General features: G+C 37.8%; 1 protein-coding gene across 1 annotated transcript in view; it reads right to left on the reverse strand.

Moving 5' to 3' along the window:
- LOC106711916 overlaps nucleotides 1-26,822 on the reverse strand; it is a 149,167-nt gene that overhangs the window by 24,574 nt on the left and 97,771 nt on the right. The window contains exons 32-78 of the mRNA XM_045684582.1: nucleotides 24,758-24,904; nucleotides 24,578-24,682; nucleotides 24,379-24,497; nucleotides 24,009-24,207; nucleotides 23,580-23,804; nucleotides 23,315-23,452; nucleotides 22,850-23,073; nucleotides 22,565-22,765; nucleotides 22,155-22,316; nucleotides 21,334-21,436; nucleotides 20,919-21,026; nucleotides 20,116-20,259; nucleotides 19,498-19,603; nucleotides 19,043-19,165; nucleotides 18,715-18,872; nucleotides 18,221-18,352; nucleotides 17,513-17,625; nucleotides 16,301-16,442; nucleotides 16,059-16,225; nucleotides 15,241-15,397; nucleotides 14,621-14,817; nucleotides 14,065-14,255; nucleotides 13,512-13,636; nucleotides 13,076-13,236; nucleotides 12,789-12,913; nucleotides 12,381-12,580; nucleotides 11,570-11,764; nucleotides 11,191-11,418; nucleotides 10,493-10,627; nucleotides 9,955-10,194; nucleotides 9,278-9,448; nucleotides 8,574-8,768; nucleotides 8,086-8,217; nucleotides 7,707-7,840; nucleotides 7,236-7,428; nucleotides 6,890-7,116; nucleotides 6,193-6,337; nucleotides 5,688-5,807; nucleotides 5,019-5,216; nucleotides 4,323-4,486; nucleotides 4,104-4,203; nucleotides 3,429-3,614; nucleotides 2,841-2,959; nucleotides 2,473-2,631; nucleotides 1,507-1,738; nucleotides 1,106-1,294; nucleotides 768-922 (exon numbers count right to left, since the gene is read on the reverse strand). Coding sequence (XP_045540538.1) covers nucleotides 768-922; nucleotides 1,106-1,294; nucleotides 1,507-1,738; nucleotides 2,473-2,631; nucleotides 2,841-2,959; nucleotides 3,429-3,614; nucleotides 4,104-4,203; nucleotides 4,323-4,486; nucleotides 5,019-5,216; nucleotides 5,688-5,807; nucleotides 6,193-6,337; nucleotides 6,890-7,116; nucleotides 7,236-7,428; nucleotides 7,707-7,840; nucleotides 8,086-8,217; nucleotides 8,574-8,768; nucleotides 9,278-9,448; nucleotides 9,955-10,194; nucleotides 10,493-10,627; nucleotides 11,191-11,418; nucleotides 11,570-11,764; nucleotides 12,381-12,580; nucleotides 12,789-12,913; nucleotides 13,076-13,236; nucleotides 13,512-13,636; nucleotides 14,065-14,255; nucleotides 14,621-14,817; nucleotides 15,241-15,397; nucleotides 16,059-16,225; nucleotides 16,301-16,442; nucleotides 17,513-17,625; nucleotides 18,221-18,352; nucleotides 18,715-18,872; nucleotides 19,043-19,165; nucleotides 19,498-19,603; nucleotides 20,116-20,259; nucleotides 20,919-21,026; nucleotides 21,334-21,436; nucleotides 22,155-22,316; nucleotides 22,565-22,765; nucleotides 22,850-23,073; nucleotides 23,315-23,452; nucleotides 23,580-23,804; nucleotides 24,009-24,207; nucleotides 24,379-24,497; nucleotides 24,578-24,682; nucleotides 24,758-24,904 — 7,589 coding nt within the window. The remainder of the gene's footprint in view (nucleotides 1-767; nucleotides 923-1,105; nucleotides 1,295-1,506; nucleotides 1,739-2,472; nucleotides 2,632-2,840; nucleotides 2,960-3,428; nucleotides 3,615-4,103; nucleotides 4,204-4,322; nucleotides 4,487-5,018; nucleotides 5,217-5,687; nucleotides 5,808-6,192; nucleotides 6,338-6,889; nucleotides 7,117-7,235; nucleotides 7,429-7,706; nucleotides 7,841-8,085; nucleotides 8,218-8,573; nucleotides 8,769-9,277; nucleotides 9,449-9,954; nucleotides 10,195-10,492; nucleotides 10,628-11,190; nucleotides 11,419-11,569; nucleotides 11,765-12,380; nucleotides 12,581-12,788; nucleotides 12,914-13,075; nucleotides 13,237-13,511; nucleotides 13,637-14,064; nucleotides 14,256-14,620; nucleotides 14,818-15,240; nucleotides 15,398-16,058; nucleotides 16,226-16,300; nucleotides 16,443-17,512; nucleotides 17,626-18,220; nucleotides 18,353-18,714; nucleotides 18,873-19,042; nucleotides 19,166-19,497; nucleotides 19,604-20,115; nucleotides 20,260-20,918; nucleotides 21,027-21,333; nucleotides 21,437-22,154; nucleotides 22,317-22,564; nucleotides 22,766-22,849; nucleotides 23,074-23,314; nucleotides 23,453-23,579; nucleotides 23,805-24,008; nucleotides 24,208-24,378; nucleotides 24,498-24,577; nucleotides 24,683-24,757; nucleotides 24,905-26,822) is intronic.

Genomic DNA, 26,822 nt, shown 5'->3' on the forward strand with positions numbered 1-26,822 from the left:
AAGTGTCATTGCACAGATTATAACTGGGGTAATCAGTGACAGGTTTAGTAAAGTGTCATTGCAGTGAAGTTCTAGGGTAAAGGATACATATAGCAGGGTAAAAGTTATGTTACATTGGGACAAAATTAGTTATGTTCGTTTTTATTCATATTATTAATGGATGGATGGATGTTTGTTAAAAGGTATCTCCAGAACAACTCAATAGATCTTGATGAAATTTGGCACAGATGTAGAACATAGTCTGGAATAACACATAGGCTACTTATTATGTTTTTTTTAATATCTCGCGAACAGTCACGGGCGATAGCTAGTATTGAAATAAATGTGAACTTTATGTATGAATAGCAATGTTTATGACCTGAAATTCTGCTAAAATTATCACATTAGAGCGTTATCTTTAACTGTCATAATTGTTTTTTATTATTATTTTAATGTGGTAACAAAATTACAGATTTATTACCAGAATTGAAGGTCAAATAATTAAAAAAAATAATTAAAGTTACTAAAAGCGATACTTTAAAAACATTTGCTTGAATATGTGTTATTTAAAATACTTTTTTAAATATCTACGAACATTAAAATATTGGTCCTCTCGAGCACGGATATTTTACAACATGTGCTAGTAAAATAAATTAGAAGAAAAAAAAATTTTTTTTTCTTCTAATATTAGAGTTAGGAGTTACAAAATAAGAGAAACTTTAAAAAAAAGAAACTTATCCAGAAGTTCTAGAACTTACTATAATAATATTATGTCAGATATGCTATACCTGTTGAGTGCTTCGACTTTGACCATGTGAGGGTCGACCTCCTGCTTGAAGGTCGCCAATTGAGCGATCTGTCGCTTGACCGCATCAATATCTGACCCCAGAGCGCCCATATTTGAGAACTTTTCCTCTGCTGTATCGAGGAACTCGAGAAGGTTCTAGAAGTAAGAAAATTTAACTGTTACTGTGAAAGGTTCAAGAAAAAATATAAAAAATCTAGCATTTGTATATTTTTTATTGTTAAGAAATAAAATTTAAAGAAATAAATTAGTAGAATTTTCAAAAAAATATTTTTAATTAACCAACATAAGTTGAACCACATAATCTATTGAAATTAGTACCTGTAAGGTGTCATGGAACTCCATGGCCTTTTCCATGGCATCGATGAGGTTCTCTTCTCTTCTAGCATAGAGTGCTGTGATATTGTCCCATGCGCTGTCCAGATCTTCCATGTGCTTCTTCACCTCGGGTTTATCTGGCTCACCGCAGATAGACATCAGAGTGGAACCAGTCTTACGGACTTTCTCAACCTGGATTTACAAAGAAAAATTACTTGAGATGTCTTCATTCTCTTTCTTTCAACTGAAGTTACATATTTTCTTATCTTTTTTCTCATAAAAGCTATTTTATTTAACATATTGGTCCTTTGCTCTTTCTCTCTCTCTCTCTCTCTCTTGTACACTACTTTCATCTCTCTACATCTCATTCTGCAAGAGAAGTGAGGAGTCTCGCTATGTCTCACCTCAGGCTTGGTGTGGTCGATCTCGTGTCGTATCTCCTGCAGCGCCACCTGCTGCAGCTGTATGGCGCGGGGCTCAGCTGCAGGCGGAGGCTGCGCCCCCAGCGCGTCCTCCAGCTCCCCCAGAGTGCGCATCACCGCGCGCAGCTGCTGCCAGAACCTGCGAGCTGTGTCCAGAGCTGACTCCAGAGATTCGCCGCGAACGTTCCTCGCCTTTTGTACTTCGTCCCATAATCTGAAATAGATCATTTATATTTAGAACAAAATAAGTAAATAGAGCAAATCTAATTTTATATTATGTGGGTATTATTTAACTTTTTCTAAAACAATTGTGATTGATTTATGTTGTGACATGAAAATAGTCGTTACGATTTTGAAACCTTTTCTTTTTTAAACCTTTGCTTTATGCATACGCCGTGTCCCGGGGGGGGGGGGGGGCGACAGGAGTTATGTGGGAGTCTTTTATTTTATTTTATTTGGAACAACTAACGACTAAAAAATGAAGTTTACGAAGCCAATGATCATATCACGGACCCCATTGACAAGTCACCACGTGCACCCCTCCTCTCCCTAATTCTCGATTCTCTCCCCTAAACGGGAGCATACCCACTAAACTACTTCTGTTCCTCCTACGTATGGTGACGAGGCTACAGGTACACTTTCGCACTAAAATCCAACCTAATCTAAACAGTGCGGAATCAAATTAAATCAAACTTAAAAACCATAAACACTGCAGTTTTCTTTAATTATCAATCTAATATATAAAATTCTCGTGTCACAATGTTTGTTCCCGTACTCTTCCGAAACGGCTTGACCGATTCTCATGAAATTTTGTGAGCATATTGAGTAGGTCTGAGAATCGGCCAACATCTATTTTTTTTCATTTTTTTTTAACTGCGCGCGGACGGAGTCGCGGGCGACAGCTAGTTCTTATATAATTTAGTTGTTACGTCATAAATAAGTACTAACTTGTTAAGTTTGTCGAGTTTGTTGCGTATATCTCGCACTGCGGGGTCGCTCTTGTTGGCCTTGCTGATGACGTCAGAGGCGGCGCGCTGCACCGCGTTGTAAGCCTCCTGACGCTTCTCCAGGTCTTCAGAGAGGGCGTTGTTCTCCTCGATTTGATCCCTAAACAGTGGCTTTTATATAAGTCGAATTGAAAAAAAAAATCCGACTCGAAGGATTTTTGATACTTTGAGTCGGATTTTACTAAAAACATTTAGAACAAAAACAAAGATTTCCAGACCATAAGCTTAGTTTTAGATGACTGTGATTTAGATAGGTCTTGATAATAGAGCTTTTTTTGCAAGTATACATGATCTAAAAACAATACTGACTGTATCTTAGGTGGGTGGGCAGAGACAGGCTCCGCGTGGTGCAGCTGGTCCGCAGTTCCAGCCAGGGCGCGCAGCATACCTTCCAGCTTATCAGAGAACTGAGAAGATTCTTGTAATGCCTAACAAACATACCATTGTTAATTACAAATACTTTGTATAACTTAACGAAACTTGAGAGGTGTGTTGGGACACCCGGATGGAACGAAGTTCTTTTCGATTAATTAGTGAAGGAACCAATGTTTATTCTATGAATAAAAAACTTAAGTCTTCACAAGAAGTACATTTTATTTCTATGAATTTTCGTTATATATTGTCACGTTGTTGCCATGGTGAAGTAGCGCTCATTCGTCGTTAACATACTTACTATAGCAAAAAGTGTCGTGACAACTTTTCATAAGAATTTTTTCCGTCTAGCACCCTTTCACAACGCGCGATAAGGAACTTCGTTCCAATATCTTAATTAAAAGTAAAGATACAAGAACATTTAATTAAGTGTAAAACTGAGACACTTTTTGGCTCTCGTCTCAAATTCAAAATTAAAATGCCTAGTAAAAAATAATTCTAGTATTTCCTGTAATAACAAAGCACCTGTTCCAACTCCTGCTGTCTCTGGCGCAGTTCAGCTCGCAGTGCGTTGTACCGCTCACAGTCAGCCTCCACAATGTCCTGCAGCTTAGCCGCGTCCTCCTCGCCGCATAGCCGCGACAACGCCTCACCAGTCTTCACCAGCTTGTCTACCAGCGGCTTGTGCCCCGATATAGATTGTTGCAGCATCTGGTGCACACATTGATATGAAATTTAGACTTCATCTTAAACCTTAAGTTATGTATATAATAATGTTTTAATAGACGTCAACAACAACATATGTTGCACGAATTGTCCTCGCTCAGTGAAATATCACGACCTCACAGAAGACAGGCGACAAGTGGAAGCAATTCCAAGTACAGTCTGATGAATGTAGTGCCGGAGGACTAATTTTATTCCTCTTTCCCTTCCCACTCTTCTTTTATAAGGAAAGGATGGATATAGAAGTGGATTTGACGCATAAGAAGGGGAGATATTATCTTTCTGTGTGCTCCCTCCTTCTTCGATTAAAGGTCTAATTCATCTGCAATTGCGGATATCTATGGTCAGCGATCGCTTCGCCATTTTGGCGAATCAGGTGACCGTTTGCTCACACATACTTGAACACATCTTCACTCTTAAATATACTCTATGTTAGGGAAGATTATTTAATTCTGTGTTTAAATCAATAATTCTGACCTCATTTTTATCTTGCTGTTGAACAATCTGCTCGGGGCGTAGTGCCGGCATGGCCAACATCTGGATCTGGTCCTCCATTTCGTCTAACCATGATGATAATCTAGACAAAAAATACGGTACATTAACTAATATAAAAACGTAGAAAGCGACTAAACAAATTAAATAAAAAAGGATTGAAAATGTTTATAATGATTCATTTTTTATGTATTATTGACTGACCCGTGGTGTGTGTCAGCGAAGTGTTCAGCAAGTGGCAATGCCTGCTCTAGGGCAGCGATGCGGGCGGCACTCAGCCGGCCCACCTCCTCCATCATCTCACGTAACTCCTCGCTGCGGTCTCTGATCACACCAGCTTCTTCACTTGACTGACACTCGCGCAGCACCTGGATACAATATAAACATCAAATCCGACTCGAAGGATCAATTTTTGCTGTTTAAAGTCCAGTCTTCAATGTCTAAGATAATATTGCGTAGGACGTATAATATTACTTTTACAATTATCTTAAAAACACAGATACCAATTGTATCTCGTAACAAATTTGAAATTCATAGGAAAAAAATTCTATTCTTTTCTAAGGCTCTTTAAAATTAAACCCTATGGTTTTCTTTTAGATACAAACTAGCTTTTACCCGCGACTTCGTCCGCGCGAAATAAAAAATAGAAAACGGGGTAAAAATTATCCTATGTCCGTCTCCTAGTTCTAAGCTACCTCTCCACCAATTTTCAGTCAAATCGATTCAGCCGTTCTTGAGTTATAAATAGTGTAACTAACACGACTTTCTTTTATATATATAGATTACCTATACTTTAACAATGTTTTCATCTTTCATCTTTTCAGGTTTAACCGTGATGTTTCAACGAATTTTCGGTTTAAATAGAACTCGTTGGCAAATTGCAGTAAATGAAAGATTTACCTTCTTGGCCTGTGCGAGCAGGTCTTTAGCCCGTACCCTCTGTGCGGACACCTCCTCCGCGAGGGGGCGCTGTGCCTGCAGCTGAGCGCGCAACGCGTTGGCAGTGGCGGCGGGGGGCGCACACGACCTCAAACTAGCATCAGCACCTCGCAGCCACTCTATCAGCTCTTCTATGTCACCTACTACTTCCAGTGAACGCTGAACACAAATATTTACTATTTAGTATATCTTATTTAGAAGAAGAAGGGACTAATTTCTTTTTTTTTAAGGAAACATACATTTATGTCCTTATTGTCACTCTAATGCCATCATAAATATGAATCTAGTCTATCGTCTGATGAGTGTGGTACCGGAGGCCTAATTTTAGCCTTCCCACCCTTTTATTATTAGGAAAGGATGGGAAAGGAAGTGGATTTGACGGAAGAGGGGACGCATAGGAAGGAGAAATGTCCTCTTCCTGTGCATCCCCTTCTCCGTTGATTAAAGGTAGACAACGCATCTGCATTTGCGGATGTCTATTGGAATCGGTTGCTATTTCGGCGAATCCAGGTGGCCGTTTGCTCGTTTGTCACTTTATGATATAAAAAAAACACAGTTTTTAATATTCGGCCTATTCAAATAAGACTGTGGAGTTAGAAAGTCTGCGGCCAGGTTTAAAGGCAGAGGTACCTTCTTGCTGAGCAGCACTCTCTCCGCCTTCCTCTGTACTTGCTCGGCGATGGAGTCAAAACGTCTGTTGTCGCGAGTTACAATGCCTTCAATGTGTGTTGCACCTTCACCCGGAGATATCTGAACAAAGGTAACATATATGTATTGCTGAAACGAGTATATCTGAGACAGATGTACTAGTTTTAAGTTGTAGGAATATTTTTCTTTTATTTTATAGGTTTATATGACTTTTGAATAGCGTTTGATAAAGTCAATCATATCAAATATGATAAATGAACTAAAATTTGTTATTTTGCTTTATTATTTCTCTATTTATATTTATATCTTCCTTTGAGAATACAATCATATTTTTAAAAATGGTTTTATAAATATAACTTTATTAAAATAATTTTGGAATACCACAAGGCATGCTTTTAGGACCATATTATGTCGTGTATTTTAAGATAAATATATTATCCCGAAATTAACAATCAGAAATAGTTTTGTTTCTGTAGTAAAAATATACCTGACAGAGTTGTGGCCCAACGAGGTTGATGTTTTCGAGCACTGGCCTAAACTCTTGGATTTCTGCTTCCAATCGGAGAATGTCCTCTTCAAGTGGCTCCACAGATTGTAGGCAGGTTTCTGCTCCGGCCATCCATTCTGTTAACCTAAAGGTAAAAAAAATGGAAACGATTGTATTAGTTTTCTTAGTATTTCAAATCAATATTTGAATCATTTTTTTCTAGTCATTACTATTTGAGAACAGAAAATCGAAAACGGTTTTTTTGGCGAGTCGCAGATAGAATACAGAAGGAATAAAAAAGAAATACAAAATTGGACCTCTATTATGAATATGAGAGCGTCAGTGGCTCAGGGGTTAAGCAATTGACTTGCAATCTGCAGGTCCTGGGTTCAAATATCGTCGTGTACCAATTTGATTTTCGATATACATATGTGCATTTATACGACGTTCTAACGGTGAAGAAAAACATCATGCAACTTGAACGTATCTGAGAAGAAATTCAATGATATGTGTGAAGTCAACCCGCACTGGGCCAGCGTTAACTATGTCCTAGACACCCCTGACTTAGGGTAGACTCCGAGCACCTCGGTGGGGACGTAGCTGAAGATAATGATGAACATAATTCCTGGTGAAATTATTGCATAAGTGTCTGCAAATGACACAGATTGTCATGTATACGGTGTCATGTGGCACTGACTTGGCATGACTGTTGGTGAACTGCTGCACGAGGGGCAGGGTGTCGGAGGCATGTCGCAGCAGATCAGCGCCGCGTGCACTCAGCTCGATGTACCGCCTCTGCAGCGCGTCCAGCTTCTCCTTCAGCTGGAGTGCCTCGTCTCCGGATATGTGCTTCATTAGTTCTAACCCTGATTCCACTGTGCTGTCTACTGCTTCTTGTTTTGATGCTATCTCCTCGGTTTTCTCCTGTTATGGGATTTTAGACTTTATTTTCTGGTAGCTGAGAGTTGAAATTACAATTTAACAATCTTACTAGTATTTCGTTTTAGGTGACTTTAAAAAATGCTTGTTAAAATTTAACTTACAGCCAAGTCATCCATCTGCCGGAGCAGTTTCTCCATGTGCACGGGAAGGATCTTCCTCTTTGCGAGGTACTGCTCCATGCCGTCCATCCAGGCGGACAGGTCCTGGTAGGTGAGCACCAGGTGCCGCAGACCCTTGCGCGAGTTGTCCAGCAGCTCGCCTATGTTCAGGCTGTGCTCTACTAGTGCTTGATATCTATAATAAAATCATGTTGAGAGATTTAATTAAAAATGTCCTGCAATTTACTGCTGGATTTGTTGATTAAAAACAGATAAAGTTACCATATAAAAATCAGAGAAATATTCCAAAAAGTTACTAAATTCTACCATATTTGGTAGAAATTAGTAAATTTTCATAGCATTTAATAACGCAATTATATAATAAGTTAGGGACTATCACATTTTTATTGTCATATTAGCTGAAAATATTTGTTTTTCAACATTCCTACTATTTTCTACCAAAATAAAACCTACCTATCAGCAGCGGCTTGCAGTCTGTCGGCCAGAGCCGTAGCCTCATCATCTCCGACCAGCCCCATGAGGGTAGACGCAGTTTCCGTCAGCTCTTTGAACGCTGGCTGCTTTGATAGTATATCATCGTGGAGGATCTAATACAAAACAAACATTTTTTACTGGTTTTTATACAACTATATTTATTTTAATCGACATAAAAAAAAAAAAATTAAAAAATTTATATTTGGTATCTAAATTTTAGCAACTTTTTATAAATTAAACATTGTACAAATCGAAAAATTTTAAGTTATTGTTATTTACGTAGGAGTCATTGAATTTTATTTCTAATTTTTTTAACCTATTAACTGCTACTCTGTTTGCTAGTGTGTGTTAATCAAACCTTATGTTCTCTTATCTTCTGCTGTATCTTCTCTTCATCTGTGGGCACCAGCTCGAGGGCTTTGACCTGTCGCTCTGCACTGCTCAGCCATTCCAGCAGCGGCTGTAGTTGTTCTTGGAACAGTTTCGCGACCTGGTGACAACGAAATTATTAAAAACTATGGAAGCAGTTGATTTAATTTTATTGATAAGGATTACATGAAAATCATGAAAAGACAAATACATTGTATACCAGGTCTTATAGACCTGGTAAGCTATGTTTATTGCATGGTATTGTAATATTCGTTAGCGTATAGACTCCGCGGTTCTCGTTTACAGAAAACTATTATAAAATATTATCCGTCCATAATTTGTTGGCAGACAAACTGACGAATCAATTTTATAAACAGAGGAAATTAAAAATTTATTGAAATAAAAAAAAACTCTAAGTAGAAACCTATAGCAGTTTTCAGATATCTTTGCCGCCAAGATATTTGAAAAGAACTATACCTTCATAGCCTGCTCCAGATCCAGCATCCTCTGCTGTGCACCGTCAGTGAGGGCGTCGAAGCGCTGCATGAGTGCTTTAAGCTGCTTTTCCACTGCTTTCCTTTCAGCAGGCTCGCAGCCCGCAGCCACCTCGTTACCCATCGCGAATAGAGATGACATCGAGTTCTGACGGTCCATCAGCATCTTCTTTAAGAACTGGAACAAGGATACGCAAAATTTTATTAATAATTTAAATGCGAATGTTTAGATGGATAGATGGATGGATGTTTGGAGGTATCTTCGCAACGGCTCAACGGATCTTGATGAAATTTGGTATACATGTAGAACAAAGTCTGGTAGAACACAGGATATTTCTTATGTTTTTTTTAATTCCACGCGGGTGGAGTCGCAGGCGACAGCTAGTATATACTAACTGCTTTTTACATAAAATTAATATATAAATATGCAATCTTTATTTATAATTTATAAGTTGGTATAAATAAATTTATATTTGGTATACATTCCAAGGTCTTTTTTTTAACTTTGTTAAGTTTTTCCTCAAATTAAATAATTATTTTTCATTTATAATATAATATATTAAAAGTATCAAATAAACATCAGATATTATCAATTTCCTGTGATTGTAATATTAAGTATACAGAGATTATAGAACTTTTGTCCAATCAACTTTCAACCTTATACCGTACAGAATAGAGATCACCAACCTTCTGTTCCTGCAGCTGCGCCTTCACCACCTTGTAATCAGCAGAAGGTGGCTTCTGATTGTGAACCATGTCCTCAGTATCGCTCAGCCATTTCTCCAGTCCAGCCAGAGCTTCAGCGAACTTCCCTGATTGCAGCAGACCTACGTCTAAACGACGCTCACGTTCGTTCATCTAGAAAAAATGTTTTGAATTAATAAAAAAAACAAAAAAAAACGATTAATTGATTAAAGCTATTATAACCCTTATAACACTCGAAATAAGAACGCAAATCGAATGACAGCTTATTTGTTCAAATTGGTTCAGCCATTTAGGCTACAAGAGGTTATGACGTAATTAACATACATACAAACTCTCATACGCGGATAAACATCACCCTCTATAGTCAGTAAGGTTTTTTGATTCAAGTAATCTTACTAATAATTTAATGTTTGGATGGATGGATGTTTGTTTGAAGGTATCTCCACAACGGCTGCATGAATGTAGATGAAATTTGTTACAGATGTAGAACATAGTCTGGTAGAACACATAGGCTATATTTTTTTTTATTTCAACGCGGACGGAGTCGCGGGCGACAATTAGTTTAGAATAGTTTTAAAACATTTCAGTTTAGAAGTTTTAAAAAATTTCTCCAGTTTTTTTTGTGTAGTTTCTTTATATTTTATCTAGTACAAGCTCACCTTTTCCTTCAGCGCATTCCATCTATCATTCATCTTCTCGAGGTCTTTCTCCAGGGTCTGAGTGGAGACGCCCTGGTTGGCGGAGCGCACCAGGCCCTGGCCGATCTTGTTGCAGTGCGCCACATTCTGACCCAATGGCTCCAGGGTCTTGGTCTTCAGGTCAGCGAAGTCTTTCTGCTGGGATCTGATCTGCTCCACTTCTGAGGATACCGGCTTTAAGCTTCGCACTTGTTCCGTCGCCTGTTGTTAAAACAGAAATTTATTTTCCATATATGTTCAAATTCTAACCTTAAATTTTTTAACTACAAAATTACAAAATATTTCTGGTAGAATTCACTTTATATCACAATTTTACATAAATAACACAAAATGATTTGTTTCCATTCTACGCCAAAATAAATATAGAAATGTCAAATTCCATACTTGGCGGCCATGTTTCTTATTTTCAACTATTTAATTATTTCATCAGCTTGTTTTTGTATTTGGCTTTATATTGGAAGAAGATATAATTAATATTACAAAGGCTGTATTATGTTACCTCTTGGACGTCTTCCATGACAGCATCGTATGCCTTGTAGAATGCCTCCAGCTTGGATAGTGTGTCATCCAGGTCCTGCTCCTTGCTGCGAGCACGCTCATCTAACTTGCCCAACTGTTTGCGGAGTCCTTCCACCTATATAAGAGCATGAATTTATATTTTTATTATTAAAGTGGTGGTCAGTCATTGTGGCGATCTTTAGGGGAGGTCTATGCCCAGCAGTGGGCGTTACGAGGCTGAATAGATAGGTAGATTATTTAAGTTGTCTATATATATAAAAATGAATCCCTATATCCCATGGTCACGCCATCAAGCGTGAATGACTGGACAGATTTCAATTTTTTTGTTGTGTTTGTTTTTGCCAGGAGAAGGTTCTTTCTTATAACAGAAAAAATTTAAAAAACTTAGATGGATGGATGGATAAATGGATGGATGATGATGAATGATGTTTGTTTGAAGATATCTCCAGAAAGGCTTAATATATCTTAATGAATAAAATGAAATATTGGTTTTTGTTTATAACCCATCAACAAAATTGTCAAAAAAAGTTTAAAATCGAGATTTTTAGTGGGTACAAATACTAGTTTTTTTGTATGGAATATTTTTTTTTAATTTAGAGTCTTCTACGAATAAAGGAATATGTGAATATAGACTTTATTTCTAATAGAATAAGAGCTACTATGATATGTATATCTCACCTGGTCCCTGGTCTTAGTAACATCGACAGAGTGTCCGCTGTCCACCAGCCCCTCAGCGGCTCGTTCAGCATCAGCTATCAGGTCATCAGCGTTCTCCAGCCGCTTGTAGAAACGGCCCAGGTCCTCCAGCTGTTGCCTGACCGTCTTCACGTCACGTCCAGGTGCCTTCATACTGTCCAATTCTTTCTCCAGGTCTGATAGGTCGTGGGATACACCTTTCACTTTGTCCTGGAGAATTTTAAAAGGTTAGTCTGACTTGTTATATTAACCATATTTCTGACTTCTTATCCTTTAGTTTTTCTCGAAAATTTAAAATATGGCGTTTTTTTTATATCTTAAAGACTAACATAATCTCAACTCTGTAACAATGTCAGTTCACCTGGAAGTGTGCGAGTGCAGCAGTAGCGCCGGCCAGCTGGTCGCGCGCCTCATCAGCTCGCGCCTCCAGCTGTTGCAGGCGTTCGGACAGCGCACGCGCAGTTTCTTCCAGCACTGGTCGCGCGCGTTCTGCTACTTCTGGACCTGCGCACTCCAGTGCTAGCGATATTATGTCATCTGCTGCACTGTGCACGCTCTGCGGGAGACAGACAGACAAATGTGATAGAATGATAGTTGTAGTCTTCCTCTCTGGTGGGAAGAGACATCTATGGTACACAGAGGAACATCGTACCATTCACTAAGCAGAACAGTCTTAGGTGTATTTGAATGTAGCAGGATGCAAGTGGGGGACACTGCTCAGGATACAGGTGGGGGACACTGCTCAGGATACAGGTGGGGGACACTGCTCAGGATACAGGTGGGGGACACTGCTCAGGATACAGGTGGGGGACACTGCTCAGGATGCAGGTTGGGGGACACTGTTCAGGATGCAGGTGGGGGGACACTGCTCAGGATACAGGTGGGGGGCACTGCACAGGATGCAGGTGGGGGACACTGCTCAGGATGCAGGTTGGGGGACACTGTTCAGGATGCAGGTGGGGGGACACTGCTCAGGATACAGGTGGGGGGCACTGCACAGGATGCAGGTGGGGGACACTGCTCAGGATGCAGGTTGGGGGACACTGTTCAGGATGCAGGTGGGGGGACACTGCTCAGGATACAGGTGGGGGGCACTGCACAGGATGCAGGTGGGGGCACTTCTAGTCGCGCAGATGACCTTGAGCCACTAAGATAACAGAAAAGATGTATACCTGTAGCGGTGCTCTGAGCGCGTGCAGCTGGTCTGCAACCCTGGCGACTGCATCGTGTGCTGCATGCGGCGGCGCAGAGCTGGCTGCCTCCAGACGTTCCTCGCAGCGCTGCAGAGGTGCCTCCACACCACGAACACGCTCCAGGAACTCGCCCAACTTGCGCAAGGTTGACTCCAGGAATTCTACATGCTGGAGTACTTCTGGAAGATGAATATTATTGGTGAAGTAGACCTTGAATGGCTGGTTTAATAAGATATAATTGATACAGTTATTATTAAGATGTCCTACATTACAACTTTAATTACTACAAAATTCAGTGGATTATAACCTTATTTCTCTTATTTTTATTAGTTTACCAATTATCTTAACTAAAATAAATGGAAACTAATAATTTAAAAAAGTACTGACCGTTGTTAATTCTGTCCCATCTCTCCTTCATGCTGTCGATCTGGTTCCTGACAACCTCCTGGTCTACATCACAAGCAGAGATGAACGTCTCCCCCAACGTCTTGTTGTTCTCGAACTCTCCAGATCTACGCACAAATACAATCAAATATCAACCTTTACACATTGCAATAGGGTTACTATTTGAAATGCAGTCTTTATTATATTTAATATCAAGTTAATTTAAAATGACAAACAATTATCAACATTATTCCCTAGCAATAGGATATCAATTTCAGTATGTTACATACCTCTTCCAAATATCGTTTCTGATCTGCTGCAGCTCTCGCAGCTGCTTCTCCACCTCCTTCTTGGTGAAGGTGGTGGGGGGTAGCTTGAGGAGGCGCTCCTCAGTATCCGACAACCACGGTAGGAAGGATTCCTGAGCTTTGCTGTATTTACGACAGTGCTCCTAAAGAAAAAAATTGTAAATTTTAAATAAAAAATTCCAGTTGGTAAAACTATCAAATTAACATCTAAAAAGGTTTCCATCACATTTTTTTCAAATGTATACAAACATATTTAATTAAATGTAAAAAAAGCTATAAATGATAAAACAATCCCTAAATTAAATGTAAATGAAAATAAAAATCCTTAATGAAATGAAATATAAATGTAAATACAATTCCTAAATGAAATATAAATGTAAATACAATTTCTAAATAAAATATCAAAGTGTGTACTCACCATAGCGGTCTGTAATCTTGTGTATCTGTCAACAGTCTCCCGCTTGAGTTTATCCCACTGTGTCTGGATACGGTCCAGGTCTTTGCGCAGACCTTGGTGTGAAGGTTTCTTCTCCATTTCACGACCTACACACGAATACATAAACTTATTATTTATTAACAATAGTAGTCAACATCATAGTATATTTTTTTATAAATCGATAAAAAAAAAACAATTTTAAAGAACTAAATTGGATTGAATATGGATCTGATATGTATTCCGTGTTTCATCTGATGACTGTGGTCTAATTTTAGTCCAAGTTCCCTTTCCTTATAAGGTAATGATGGGAAGGGAAAATGAATTTACCGGAGGGGACGTACAGAAACAGAAAATCTTTCTGTCCGTCCCTTCCTCTGTACATTAAAGGTAGCCAAGACAGATGTCTACGACGAGCAGTAATGCTATTCGACGAATTCAAGTGGTCTTTGCTCGTTTGCCAACTTATACGAAAGAAAGTATGGATGGATTGTGTCAATGAAATGATGTATGGATGGTATCCAATGATGTAATGTACCTTTATCTAGGAGCATTATGATCTCATGCTCTCGTTGGTTGAGTTGCCTGTAGAGCGGTTCGTGTTTGTCAAGTTGTTGCTGCAGCGTTGGTCTCGCGGCGGATACGCGTAGTCGCCCCGGTAACGCACCGAGCTCAGTCTGTAGCCAGCCCAGCGTACGAGATACGCTCTCTTCTAAGTTCCGACCCTCTCTGTCAAACGAAAATAGCATTTATAACAATAGTACATAAGGTTTAAAATCGGATGTGTTTTTTTTAAATATGATTTAATTATTTTAGACGCATTTAATAGATGTCTCTTTAACATAGTTTCTATCTAGTTGTAGTTTATATATAAAACTAGCTTTTACCCGCGACTTCGTCCGCACGGAATAAAAAAAATACAAACAAGATAAAAAGTTCCTATGTCCGTCTCCTAGTTCTAAGCTACCTCCCCATTAATTTTCAGCTAAATCAGTTCGACCGATCTTGAGTTATAAATAGTGTAACTAACACGACTTTCTTTTATATGTATAGATGAAAACTTTCAATTTTAACCAAAAGTAGACAATACTAACTTCAATGCTGCTTCAGCTTCAGCTTTAGCCATGTCCAGTCTGCGCTGGAGTGCCTCGTACTGTCTAGCTGCGCCAGCCAGCTTGTGAGCGACGTCCTGTCTCGCGGCCGGCTCGCCCAGCACTGCGCCCAGCGCTTCGCCCGCCGCCTCCAGGTCTGCCAGCAGGGGGCGCTGGCCTTCCAGCTGACGCTCCAAGTTCTAGTAAGATATTAGATAATGTAATTCAACTCATCGATGGTATATTGAAGTTAATTCAAGAAAAAAACGAAGGTGAAAAAAAACTTGTTTCCTTTAAAAAAATTACTATTGATAATAGCATTATTTTTAATCGCAAGTGATTTTTTAACTACTAAATGAAATTAAAAAAATAGTTTATTATTGTCAAAAAAAGTACAAAATCCTTGTCATGCTGAAGCTGTCTTGTCATATCTTGTCATTTCTCTTGTCTCTCTCACTCGGATAATTTTATAGATTTATATGTACACTAGTCCACGGAAAATTTAAAAAAAATGTATGGCGAATTTCAGCATTATCCATTCTGGAGATACATAATACAGATCCATCCATCCATCCAAACATCTGTATATGTCTCCTAGTAGTAACAAGGTAGTAATGTGAGACCTCGATGCTCCTGAGCCTGTCATCAGCGGGATGTGGTGGCACTGCGTCCAGGCGATCTGAGATGGCGCTGAGAGCATCCCTCAGCCTCGCCAGTCCTGCATCCAGCTCACGGCAAGTGTCCGCCGCAGCACCCAGACTTGCTGCACGCTGCTCCAATCTAAATACACAAATTATTATTTAATAAAAACTTTATTATTAGACTAGCTTTTACCCGCGACTCCGTCCGCGCGGAATAAAAAAAATGCTCCTATGTCTGTCTCCTAGTTCTAAGCTACCTGCCCATCAATTTTCAGCTAAATCAGTTCGACTGATCTTGAGTTATAAATAGTGTAACTAACACGACTTTCTTTTATTATTATTAGATTTGCAATTTTATATAGTGTTCAGTCTTATTGGAATTCATCATCAGCTCACTATACATCCTCACTGAGGGGCTCGGAGTCTACCCTAAGTTAGGGGTGACTAGGACATAGTCAATGTTGGCCAAGTGCGGGTTGACTTCATACATATCATTGAATTTCTTCTCAGATATGTGCAGCATCACGATGTTTTCCTTCATCGTAAGAATGTAGGATAAATGTACATATATAAATCGAAAACACATTGGTACATAACAGGATTCGAACCCAGGACCTACAGAGCCACTGACGCTCTCAATTTTGCTCTCGCTTTTTGGAGTTACGTAGTAAAAATATTAATCCATCCATCCAAACTTTCACATTTATAATATTAAATAAGATTATTAAGAATTTTAACGTTTTTAACTTTCGTAATGAAAAATTTGATCTATCTACCAATTTATATCTCAGTATACGTACTGGTCCAACAGACGGTTCCACTTGTCCTGCAACTCATGCACCTTCTGGCGCAGTTTGCTGGCATCTGTAGAGTCCGGTTCTAGCCGGTCCAGTACAGCAGCACCCACTTGCTCCAAATGGGACAACTGGGGCTGCTGGCCACGGAACTCTTCGCGAAGGACTTGCACCTGGAAATAAATATGTATTAATATTGTATTTCTAATGAACATCTATCTCTAAATTATGAGATTTCAAGTACCAACCTGTTGCACTTGAGTCTGGACCATCCTGGAGTCTGAGGAGATGGGTCCCAGAGCAGCCATCATGCGATCCTTAGCGCTCAGCCATTGAGACAGATTGTTGTATGTGTCGTGGAAGTCTTTCATCTCCTCCATTAGACGGATCCTAAAGTAGACATATATTTTAGTATGAAATAGCAAAGTAACCGTTGCCCATAGATAACAAGAAATTGAAATGCTTTCGAACTATTTATCTTAAACTAGCTTTTACCCGCGACTCCGTCCGCGCGGAAAAAAAAAATAGAAAACGGGGTAAAAATTATCCTATGTCCGTTTCCTGGTTCTAGACTACCTGCCCACCAATTTTCAGTCAAATCGATTCAGCCGTTCTTGAGTTATAAATAGTGTAACTAACACAACTTTCTTTTATATATATAGATTTTCTATTTACAAAAAGATGACATTACCCATGTTTTGTGTTCATACTCCATTTAAGTTAATTTCCCAATCAAATTTAACTTTACTAAAAATAGTGATATAATTTAGTATAACTTCTTAGAAAGTCCATACACCTTTAGTTTCACTGAGAACTGTACAGTTATATACTAGCTGTCGCCTGCGATTCCGTCCGCGAGGATTAAAAAAAAACTGAACTAGTAGCCTATGTGTTCTTCCAGACTGTATTCTATATCAATGTCAAATTTCATCAAGATTCATTTAACGGTTCTGGATGAAATTTGACCTTCTAACAAACAACAACAACACCATTACGCGACTTACGAACAATTATAATATTTATTTCAACGACGTAGACATCTTTAACCTCCCAAAAAATAATTTTAAAGCACAAATCCAAAAATCTATCCTTTTACAATAACAGATAAAACTCTTAATATTTTTTACAAATTTATTTGATTGTTCTCGTATGTGTGTGTGTATGTATGTTTTACTTAATTATTTGTATTTTTTCTCCCCTGTTTATCCAATTGTCTATGTGTAAAACTTTGTATGTATGACTATCATGTGATCGTAAAACATCTTTTTGTTATTTCTAAGAAAAATTTACTGGAAAACCTATTATTGGCCTTGCTTTGTTTTATATGTACTGGATGTAATTTTTGTAACTAATACGCTGTTGGTTTTCTTCTTAAATAAATAAATAAATAAACATCCATCTATCCATCCATACAAACATTCGCATTTATAATATTAGTAAGAATTAAAATGTTATATTACTTGTCTTTGAAGGCATCGTGCAAAGACTTCCAGCGTGAGGTGAGGTCCTGCAGCTCATCGTGCAGTCTGTCAGCGCCCTGCGCGCTCTGCTTGCGCTTCAGTAGTTCATGAATCTATACATACATACATACATAATGTACTTGTTGTACATAAATAATGTAACAAGTATTGATCCATCATCAGCTCACTATACATCCCCACTGAGGGGCTCGAAGTCTACCCTAAGTTAGGTATGACTAGGACATAGTCAACGCTGGCCAAGTGCGGGTTGACTTCACACATATCATTGAATTTCTTCTCAGATATGTGCAGCATCACGATGTTTTCCTTCATCGTAAGAACATCAGATATGTCAGATGTAAATCGAAAAACACATTGGTATGGCGGGATTTGAACCCAGGACCTGCAGATTGCAAGTCAAGTGCTTAACCTCTGAGCCACCGAAGCTCTTTGTATTAATCTCTTCAAATATCTTAGCGGCTCAAAGCTACGCCTCAACACCTTATTCGCATTGACTCTAAAGAAGTTAAAAGCTTTCAAGATATTTGAAAAGGTTTATACTAGTTCTTGTCAGTCACTAATTGATTTAAATTTGTATGATAATTCTGCTTGTTAAAGTCGAAGTTTCCAGTTTAACAGTTTGATACACTGATTTAAATAAACTCTACCTTATTGCGTACACAATAAGGTATATATTAGAATGTTCACCTGTGACTTAGTAGAGTCTAGAAGACTCTGTTTCTCATACATCTCCTCCAACACCGCTCTCGTCTGTTTAATTGTTTTGTCAGCTTCATCTTTTGTATTAGGGACAGACTCTTTTGGCAGTTGTCTTTGCACCTAGATAGGAAAAAAAAAGTTTTGAATCTTAATAAAAATTACTATTTTTTAATTTATACTAGCTTTTACCCGCGACTCCGTTCGCGCGGAATAAAAAAATGCACACAAGATAAAAAAAGTTCCTATGTCCGTCTCCTAGTTCTAAGCTACCTCCCCATCAATTTTCAGCTAAATCAGTTCGACCGATCTTGAGTTATAAATAGTGTAACTAACACGACTTTCTTTTATATATATAATAGATAGATGTAAATTTAACTAAACAAAAAAAAACCTAAAGTAAAAAAAAAACAGTAATGTTTTTTCGTATTCATTTTAGATAATAATAATAAAAATTAAATAGTGTAATATTTGATTGACTATACCTTATCAAGGAAGTTATTAAGAGTGCGGAAGTTATCTAAATGCTTCCTTATTTCATCTCTGATAGAGTCTATTTCAGCTTGACGGTCTGACAGCTTGCTGCCGAGCAGGCCGTAGCGGTTGTTGATATCTGACAGCTGCTGTTGTACTGGAGAAAGTTCTGGAAACAGCAACATTATTAATTTTAAACAAGACTAATTACTACATAGAAAGTTCTGGAACCAAGTCACTAAAACCTTTTTTTATTTTAGATTTTTTTTCCGACCGCTCTAATATATTATAGTATATTGTAGCTTATATCTATACAAAATAATGGCTAGAATTTCGTACCTTCTAGATGGAATCCATCTTGACTTGAGCGTCTACTTGAGAAGCCACTTGAGGCGGAATGCGAGCCCGGGCTGACCATGTGCCCTTTGCTGGGAGATGGCGACCGCGCGTCCAGAGAACGAGCTGTAAATAGCACTTTATATACTAGAAATACACTCTATGTACATAAACAAGTAAAAAAATAAATAAATAAAGAAAATAGAATTAATCATTAATTTTAAAAAATCCGACCGATTGTACTTATGACACTCAAGTGAAAAAAAATCGAAAAACACACAAATTTAGGCTACATTACAAGATGTCACTATAAAACTGTCATACAAACCCATACAAACAAAAAAAATACACAAAAAACATTAAATTAATTAGTCAAATCTAAAAAAAACTAAATTAAAGTGATGATGAGTAGAGACTGCAAAAAAATGTAATAAACTACAAGTGTGAAGTCAACTTACTAGGTGTTTGTCGTTTAGTAGGGCTGTATATCTGACGTCGTCTGTGCGGACTGTCTGCGCGCTCGCCACGTGTCAGGTTCTCATATAACGAACCGGCTTCATTCACCTTAGTTAAAACAATATTAAAAAATATATCAAAATGTTAAATAATACATATAAATCTTATTTGCAAAATTACAAGTACACTTACTTGTAATTTTGCAAATAAGATTTATATATTTTAGTAGTGACTAAAAAAATAAATAAAAAACTTGAGAGGTGTCAAGGGACACCCGGATGAAACGAAGTTCCTTTCTATTAATTAGTGAAGGAACCAATGTTTATTCTATGAATAAAAAACTTAAGTCTTCACAAGAAGTACATTTTATTTCTATGAATTTTCGTTATATATTGTCACGTCGTTGCCATGGTGATATAGCAAAAAAGTGTCGTGACAACTTTTCGTAAGAATTTTTTCCGTCTAGCCCCCTTTCACAACGCGCGATAAGGAACTTCGTTCCAAAAAAATTGCTAATTTTAGTATTTAAGTAAACCCTATTTTCAGAATTCCAAAATCATCAATTTTAAATTAATCTAAAAGAAAGCTTTACATTTTTTTGAATACCCTACAATACATACTTTGTCAATATTGGTAGAGAAGTCTCTGTACTCTTTGGTCAATGGTCGTAACTCCTCGTGCTGGACCTTCACGATGTCCAGGTCTACGGCAACCGGCTGCAGGCGAGACACTCTCTCCTCCATTGTATGGAGCCATTCCACCACCTGGTTATTTAAATACATAAGTTATAACTTAAAACAACTTGAAAGTATGTCAGTTACCGTTAAAATACTAGTAGAATACATTTTTCTACATGAGTATGAAAGAGATTATTATACATGTTTGTGTTATTATTTATTAACTAGCTGTATCCCGCGACTCCGTTCGCGGAGTTAAAAAAACTTAACTAGTCTATGTGCTCTTCCAGACTATGTACATCTGTGACAAATTTCATCAAGATCCGTTGAACTGTTCCGGAGATACTTTTTAACAAACATCCATCCATCCATCTAAACTTTCTCATATTAGTTATATGTAGTGTTAATCTTAGGATTAGTACAGTTTCCCACAAAACTATCTAAATAATTTAACTATAGGATCAAAAAGGTAATTAACGATATTGGTAGTTAAAGTTTATTAGTTACAATGAGATTTTAACGTTATTTATAAACCGTATTAATTAATTTATTACAGCACTTCAATTTTTAACTTATTAAAAACTTTGGTCCTTTGAGCCGGATAATTTTCAAGTCAAATTATAGATTCTTAAAAGAACTGTTAATCTTTTATTTCTTTTGAAAATTATGTTTCCATGTGAATGTTTCGGCAGTGTGAACACACGTTAACAAAGACATGGGCACTTAATAATTTGTGTTTTTCTTACCTGTATCCTCAAACTCTCATATTGGTTGAGATGATCAGCTTTTTGCTTCGACAATTTCTGTTTTTCTTCCAAATTGGTGTTGAAGTCACGCCATTGGTTCTCCAGAGCCTATAATAAATGTGATAATTAAAAAAAATATATAAATATAATATATATAGCGACATCTATTGGGTACAGTTACAAGTACAAATTACAAATTGTATTAAAGTATTTGGTTGTTTTGTCGTCCGTGCAGATTAAAAAAAAACTTAATTAGCCTATGTGTTCTACCAAACCTAGATGTTTTATATCTGTGTTTTTCATCGAGATCTGTTGAGGCATTCTATAGACACCTCCTAACAAACATTAATTTATCCATCCATCCATACATCCAAACATTCGCATTTATAATTTTAGTAAGATAATTTATATTTACCTTAATCCTGTCACGTACAACATGTGTGTCGGTGACATCTTTCTTTGCTAGAAGTTGTTTTCCATTGCGGAGACATTCTTCCAACAGTGGCATTTGCTTGTCCCTACCGAAAAAAAAATAGTTTAGAACATCCCATATTAAGAAAAAAAAAACATGAAAAACTACATTTTGAAACCTCCCAAAGGACTCTAAGTATAAAAATAAACTTGTACAAGAGTGTACAAATTTAGCTGCAGCTAATATTGTACAACCATAACTGAAGTCAATATTGTACAACCATAACTGAAGTTAATATTGTACAACCATAACTGAAGTCAATATTGTACAACCATAACTGAAGTCAATATTGTACAACCATAACTGAAGTCAATATTGTACAACCATAACTGAAGTCAATATTGTACAACCATAACTGAAGTCAATATTGTACAACCATAACTGAAGTCAATATTGTACAACCATAACTGAAGTCAATATTGTACAACCATAACTGAAGTCAATATTGTACAACCATAATTGAAGTCAATATTGTACAACCATAACTGAAGTCAATATTGTACAACCATAACTGAAGTCAATATTGTACAACCATAACTGAAGTCAATATTGTACAACCATAACTGAAGTTAATATTGTACAACCATAACTGAAGTCAATATTGTACAACCATAACTGAAGTTAATATTGTACAACCATAAATGAAGTCAATATTGTACAACCATAACTGAAGTCAATATTGTACAACCATAACTGAAGTCAATATTGTACAAACATAACTGAAGTCAGTATTGTACAACCCATACAGTGGATATTGTACATACCTAGCTGCGCACAGTTCGTGCAGTCGCGTGTCTCCCATCTCCAGCAGCTGAGAGTGCGCAGCCTCCAGCTTGGCTGCTTGCTGCATGAAGCGTGCTAACTCTGAGCTAACTTCTTCTAGGAACTGACCGCGTTTGCTAGATCTTTCTACCAACTTCTCGTATCTGTATAAGATATACAAAGTTATAGTATATTTGTAGAAAATTTATCTATGAAATGTTTTGTGATTTTTTGTATTTCACATAGGGTTTTTAAAACAAAAAAAAAAGACTAATAGTAAATATAGCCTTTGTTACTCAGTGATATATAGTTTTTGAGTTTACTGGGTACATATAAAAATAAAAATCTTTCTTCCTTATTACATTTAGTTATATATGATAGACTTCACAATTCAATGAAATTAAGCATTTACCTAGAATAAATATCTTCAGCCCTTTGTTCGAGTTTCTTAGCGATCCTGGCGTTAGATGGCGCTCGTGCTGCATCCCGCGCGCCGGCCAGCAACTTGGCGAGCGTGGCGCGTCTCGCCTCCGCCTCGCCGTGCGCCAGCCGTTGTTCACGAACTTGCTCGTCGAGCCGCTCACGTATCAATGATGCAGGCTTCTGTTGATTCCTAATGAAAGAGAAGTCAATTGTTTAACAAAAGGAAATTAAAAGATAAATACCACAATCTAATAAAATTGTGTATAAAACTGACTTGAAAGCGTTCTCGGCCTGTGCGAGCCAGTTGGCCTGCGCCTCAGCTGCGTCCTGCAGACCCTGGCAGTGCAGCAGCGCGGCCTCCAGGTCGGCGCAGCGCTCGGCCACCGCCGCCCCCAGCTCAGCCACGCGGGACACCAGTTGATGTACTGGAGACTCCAATTGACGAGCCTCGGATGGTGTTATGTTGCCTTCCAGACTGTTCAATAGCTGTTCACACGTCTGGAGGACAAATATTACCTTAGATAAGTTGATTAAGTTTAGAATATTGTAATATTTTTACACACCTTTGTACTAAACTAGACAGAAACCAACTTTACCTATTTGATGTGTTTTTATTTGGTCCTTCGAGGACTTAGGTCATCAAAAAATTCTGTAAAGCTAACCTTTCCAACTCATGTAATAAGTAGCTTGGAAAAGAAGAAGAAGAGAGAGAGAGAGAGAGATGGAGATGTATGCCTACCTCTTTGGCGTTATCAACCAGGCGTCCCTGTGAGAGTATCTCGTTGTGCAATGCCTTGACCCGCTGCAGCTGCGCCTCCACAGCGCGCGGCTCTCCGCCCACACCCTCCTCCAGCGCACTGCGCACCTGCGGCTCCAGCTGCATACAAACATATTGCCTACATATCTATATGTTATGGGGAAAGCGCTGCAACTAAAAATAAATATCTCTTTGCCGTAATAATATAGCTCTCCTACACAATAAGTAAATTTGTATTTTAACATACATCTTGCAGCCATTGTTGCGCACGTTGCAGTGCTGCGCGATGTCGCTGCAACGCTGCATGTGCACTGCGCAGTCTGTCTAGCAGGCGTTGCGCACGCGCAGCCAAGTCGCCGTGTCTGCGCCGTGCGGACCCTGCCGCGTCGCGCACTTGATCCCCGCGAGCTGAGAGTGGCGCCGAGCGAGACTCTAAGGATGCTCGCTGCTCGTTCACTATACTCACGAATTCCTACAAAACAGTATGTACACATGTAACAGAACATATATTTCTACGAGTGGTAGATATTATTCAATAAATAACTAAAGAAGGAGCATAAATAAAAACAAAAATATAAAATGCGGAATAAAATTAACTGTGAAAAGTTATAGAAGAATAAAAATCGTTGCTTTCTTTTACTTAAAAAAAAAGTATTCAATCATATTGGATACAAACCTTGCTCTCATCAATGAACTTCTGCGCGGCCATGGTGATGAACCTGATATCCGCTTGGTGCGCGATCACGTCAGATACGAACTCGCGCACCTCCTCGCTGTGCGCGGGCAGGTTGTCCAGGTTGGAGAGAGCAGCTTCCTTGTCCTCTAAGCTGCGGTACGCACCGTCCATCCAAGACTCGAAGGTGTTCAATTCATTCCTACAAAGATAAAAACATTTGGTATCCTGCTTGAAGGACCAACGAAAGAATCATAGTAAATTGAAATCGGAAATCCATTTAATTCCCAAGCAAACTCAATAATGGTTTCATATATTCAGCAGAAAATCCTAATTACAGTCAATAAAAATAAAGCAAGAAATTATATCGTACGTGAATTTTCCAAGCTCATCTCTAGCGGCAGCGAGTCTTCTCAGCATCTTATCACATCTCTCGGTGCATCTATCGAATCTCTGCTTAAGCTGACGCACTCCTCGTTCAAGGGCTGCCACCTTTAATTGCAATGTCAAGTGATGTATATGTTTTTTAAAGCAATAAATCTGTAACATTTGAGAGATGAAATGACATTTACCTCGTGTGGTGCCAACACGTCACCTCCGGATACAAGAAGCTGTTTAGCCTGATCCGCACAAGCTGAGACCTGGCGCTGATGACTTTCCAAATCGTCCTTAATCAGCTGCAAGGAACAAAAACGTTATTCACCATTTATTTTACCATTCATTTCATTTGACATTCGGTCTTACTAGCTCACCTTCAATACATTAATTTGGTTGCGTAGTTCATCCATGTTTTCTTTAACTGGCTCTTGGTTAGCCAACCTCTCCTCGACTATCGCGATCCATTCCAGTAACTTGGACAATGTATCATCACATAGCCTGTACTTCTCCTCCACCGCTTGCTGGACGTATAAAGAACATATATTACAATTTATTCATAAAATCACCTGTCTCGAAGGACCAAATTTGACAGGTGCTCTTCTATAGCTACTTGGCTATATTACAATGCCACTATCTACATTTTGTAGTGCGGTCAATCTGTACATAACTTATTATTTACTTCAATAAAAATCTAGATGTGCATTTTTACAGTTAACAATTAAGAAGTAAAATCGACGTTGTAAACTTAAATTACAAAGAAATATAAGATCCAAAAGACAAAGAACCTGCAAGAAGCGTATACAACAAGATACGATGAAGCGAAGATATCGATCCAGATGAAAAAAGAAGACAATAGAGAGGAGATAAACAACAGCGCTGATGACGAAACACAACCTGTCACATTGTTGCGTACATATCAGACAAGTGCGATAAAGCGGCCCATGCAAGCTGTGACAAATGTCAAAAGTTAACACGTACAATGCCACCGATCCGCTTAGAGCATCAATCATAGCGGCATAGAACGTGTTAACATGAAATAAACTCAATGACATTTGTATGAATAACAAAGAAAGCTCCATTTGTAATGAGTATGTTTGTTGTATTAATTATTGTTAATTGTTATCAATAGAATAGAAAAACAAATATACCTTTTGAAAATCTGAAACTTGGAAAAAAACAACTTTGAAACTTATCGTGATATTGAAGACAGAAAGTGTTGGAATGTACACGTATTTTATATATAAATCGTATTGCAAATTTACATTTAATTGATACGCAATGAGATGTTATTTCATTTTATAATTAAAATAAAAAAAATGTAATAAAATAAAATCTCATTAAGACGAGTATTTACACAGAGTTATATGAATCAGGAATACTACCTTCTGTATTTGTGTTTGTTCATAATGTTTTACCGTTTCATAATATTGTGAACGAACCGCGATTGCCTTACTATATTTTACTTCATGCATTCCAGATATAATTCCAAGGAATGAGTATTTTGGAACATAATTAAAAAAGAAATAAAAATAATATGAAAATTCAAATGTTCCAGCTGTCATATTTCGCTGGTTTTAAATGATGTAAGCAAACAATAAAGCGAAATAAACGGGTATCTTAGCCCGATTCTTAATTCTTAGCACAATATGAATGGTGTTAGATATTTGGCGGAAACGTAGATGGTTCGTATCGTCGTTAATATGATCCCTCAAAGGCAAGCATTCACGATTTAGCTCAAAAGGGCTCTTTAGCATCGCAGGCAACGGCTGGAAATAAAAAACAACATACATCGAGCCTTATTACTAAGGTGTAAAGGCGTATTTTCTATTACAATTATCAGTTTTCACTTTAACATGTTCAGTGCCACTGATTCGCTGCTAGCCTAGTGTATGCGAGCCCTGTGAATTGTGACACAAGATAAATACATCGTTAAGTCGTTGTGGCACGAAACTTGTTGATAAAATTTAAGCATTCTTCGTATATTTATATAGATTTGTATAACTCTTTCGAGTATTAAAAATGCTAAAACATCTAATAGAAAACTGATAGTTGTAAGAACAGTTTAACCAAGACTTAAGCAACTAAAGACAACACAAGACAATGTGTATTCACTACTTGAAATATAAATTTTGCTCAGTCTATTTCTGTAAGCTAATGATAAAATGAAATTTTGCATTTTGTGATTTTAAATTGTGTCATGCTAGTTTTAATAATTGTATAATTTCAAAATTACAGGGTGTTTAAATGTGCTTTACATAGTTACTACTTTGTTGGAAATAAATAAAATTTCTTTTACGTAAGATAATTGAAGTTAATGCGACTAAGTAATTATAGTAATGTAATTAATAAAAATAACTATAACCACAATAAATCTGCCTACAATCCCAGATAGTCTGCGACACTGTATGTCTGATGAGTGTCGTGCCATGCTCTTGTAGC

Source organism: Papilio machaon, chromosome 26, assembly GCF_912999745.1.
Source record: "Papilio machaon chromosome 26, ilPapMach1.1, whole genome shotgun sequence".
Taxonomy (NCBI): domain Eukaryota; kingdom Metazoa; phylum Arthropoda; class Insecta; order Lepidoptera; family Papilionidae; genus Papilio; species Papilio machaon.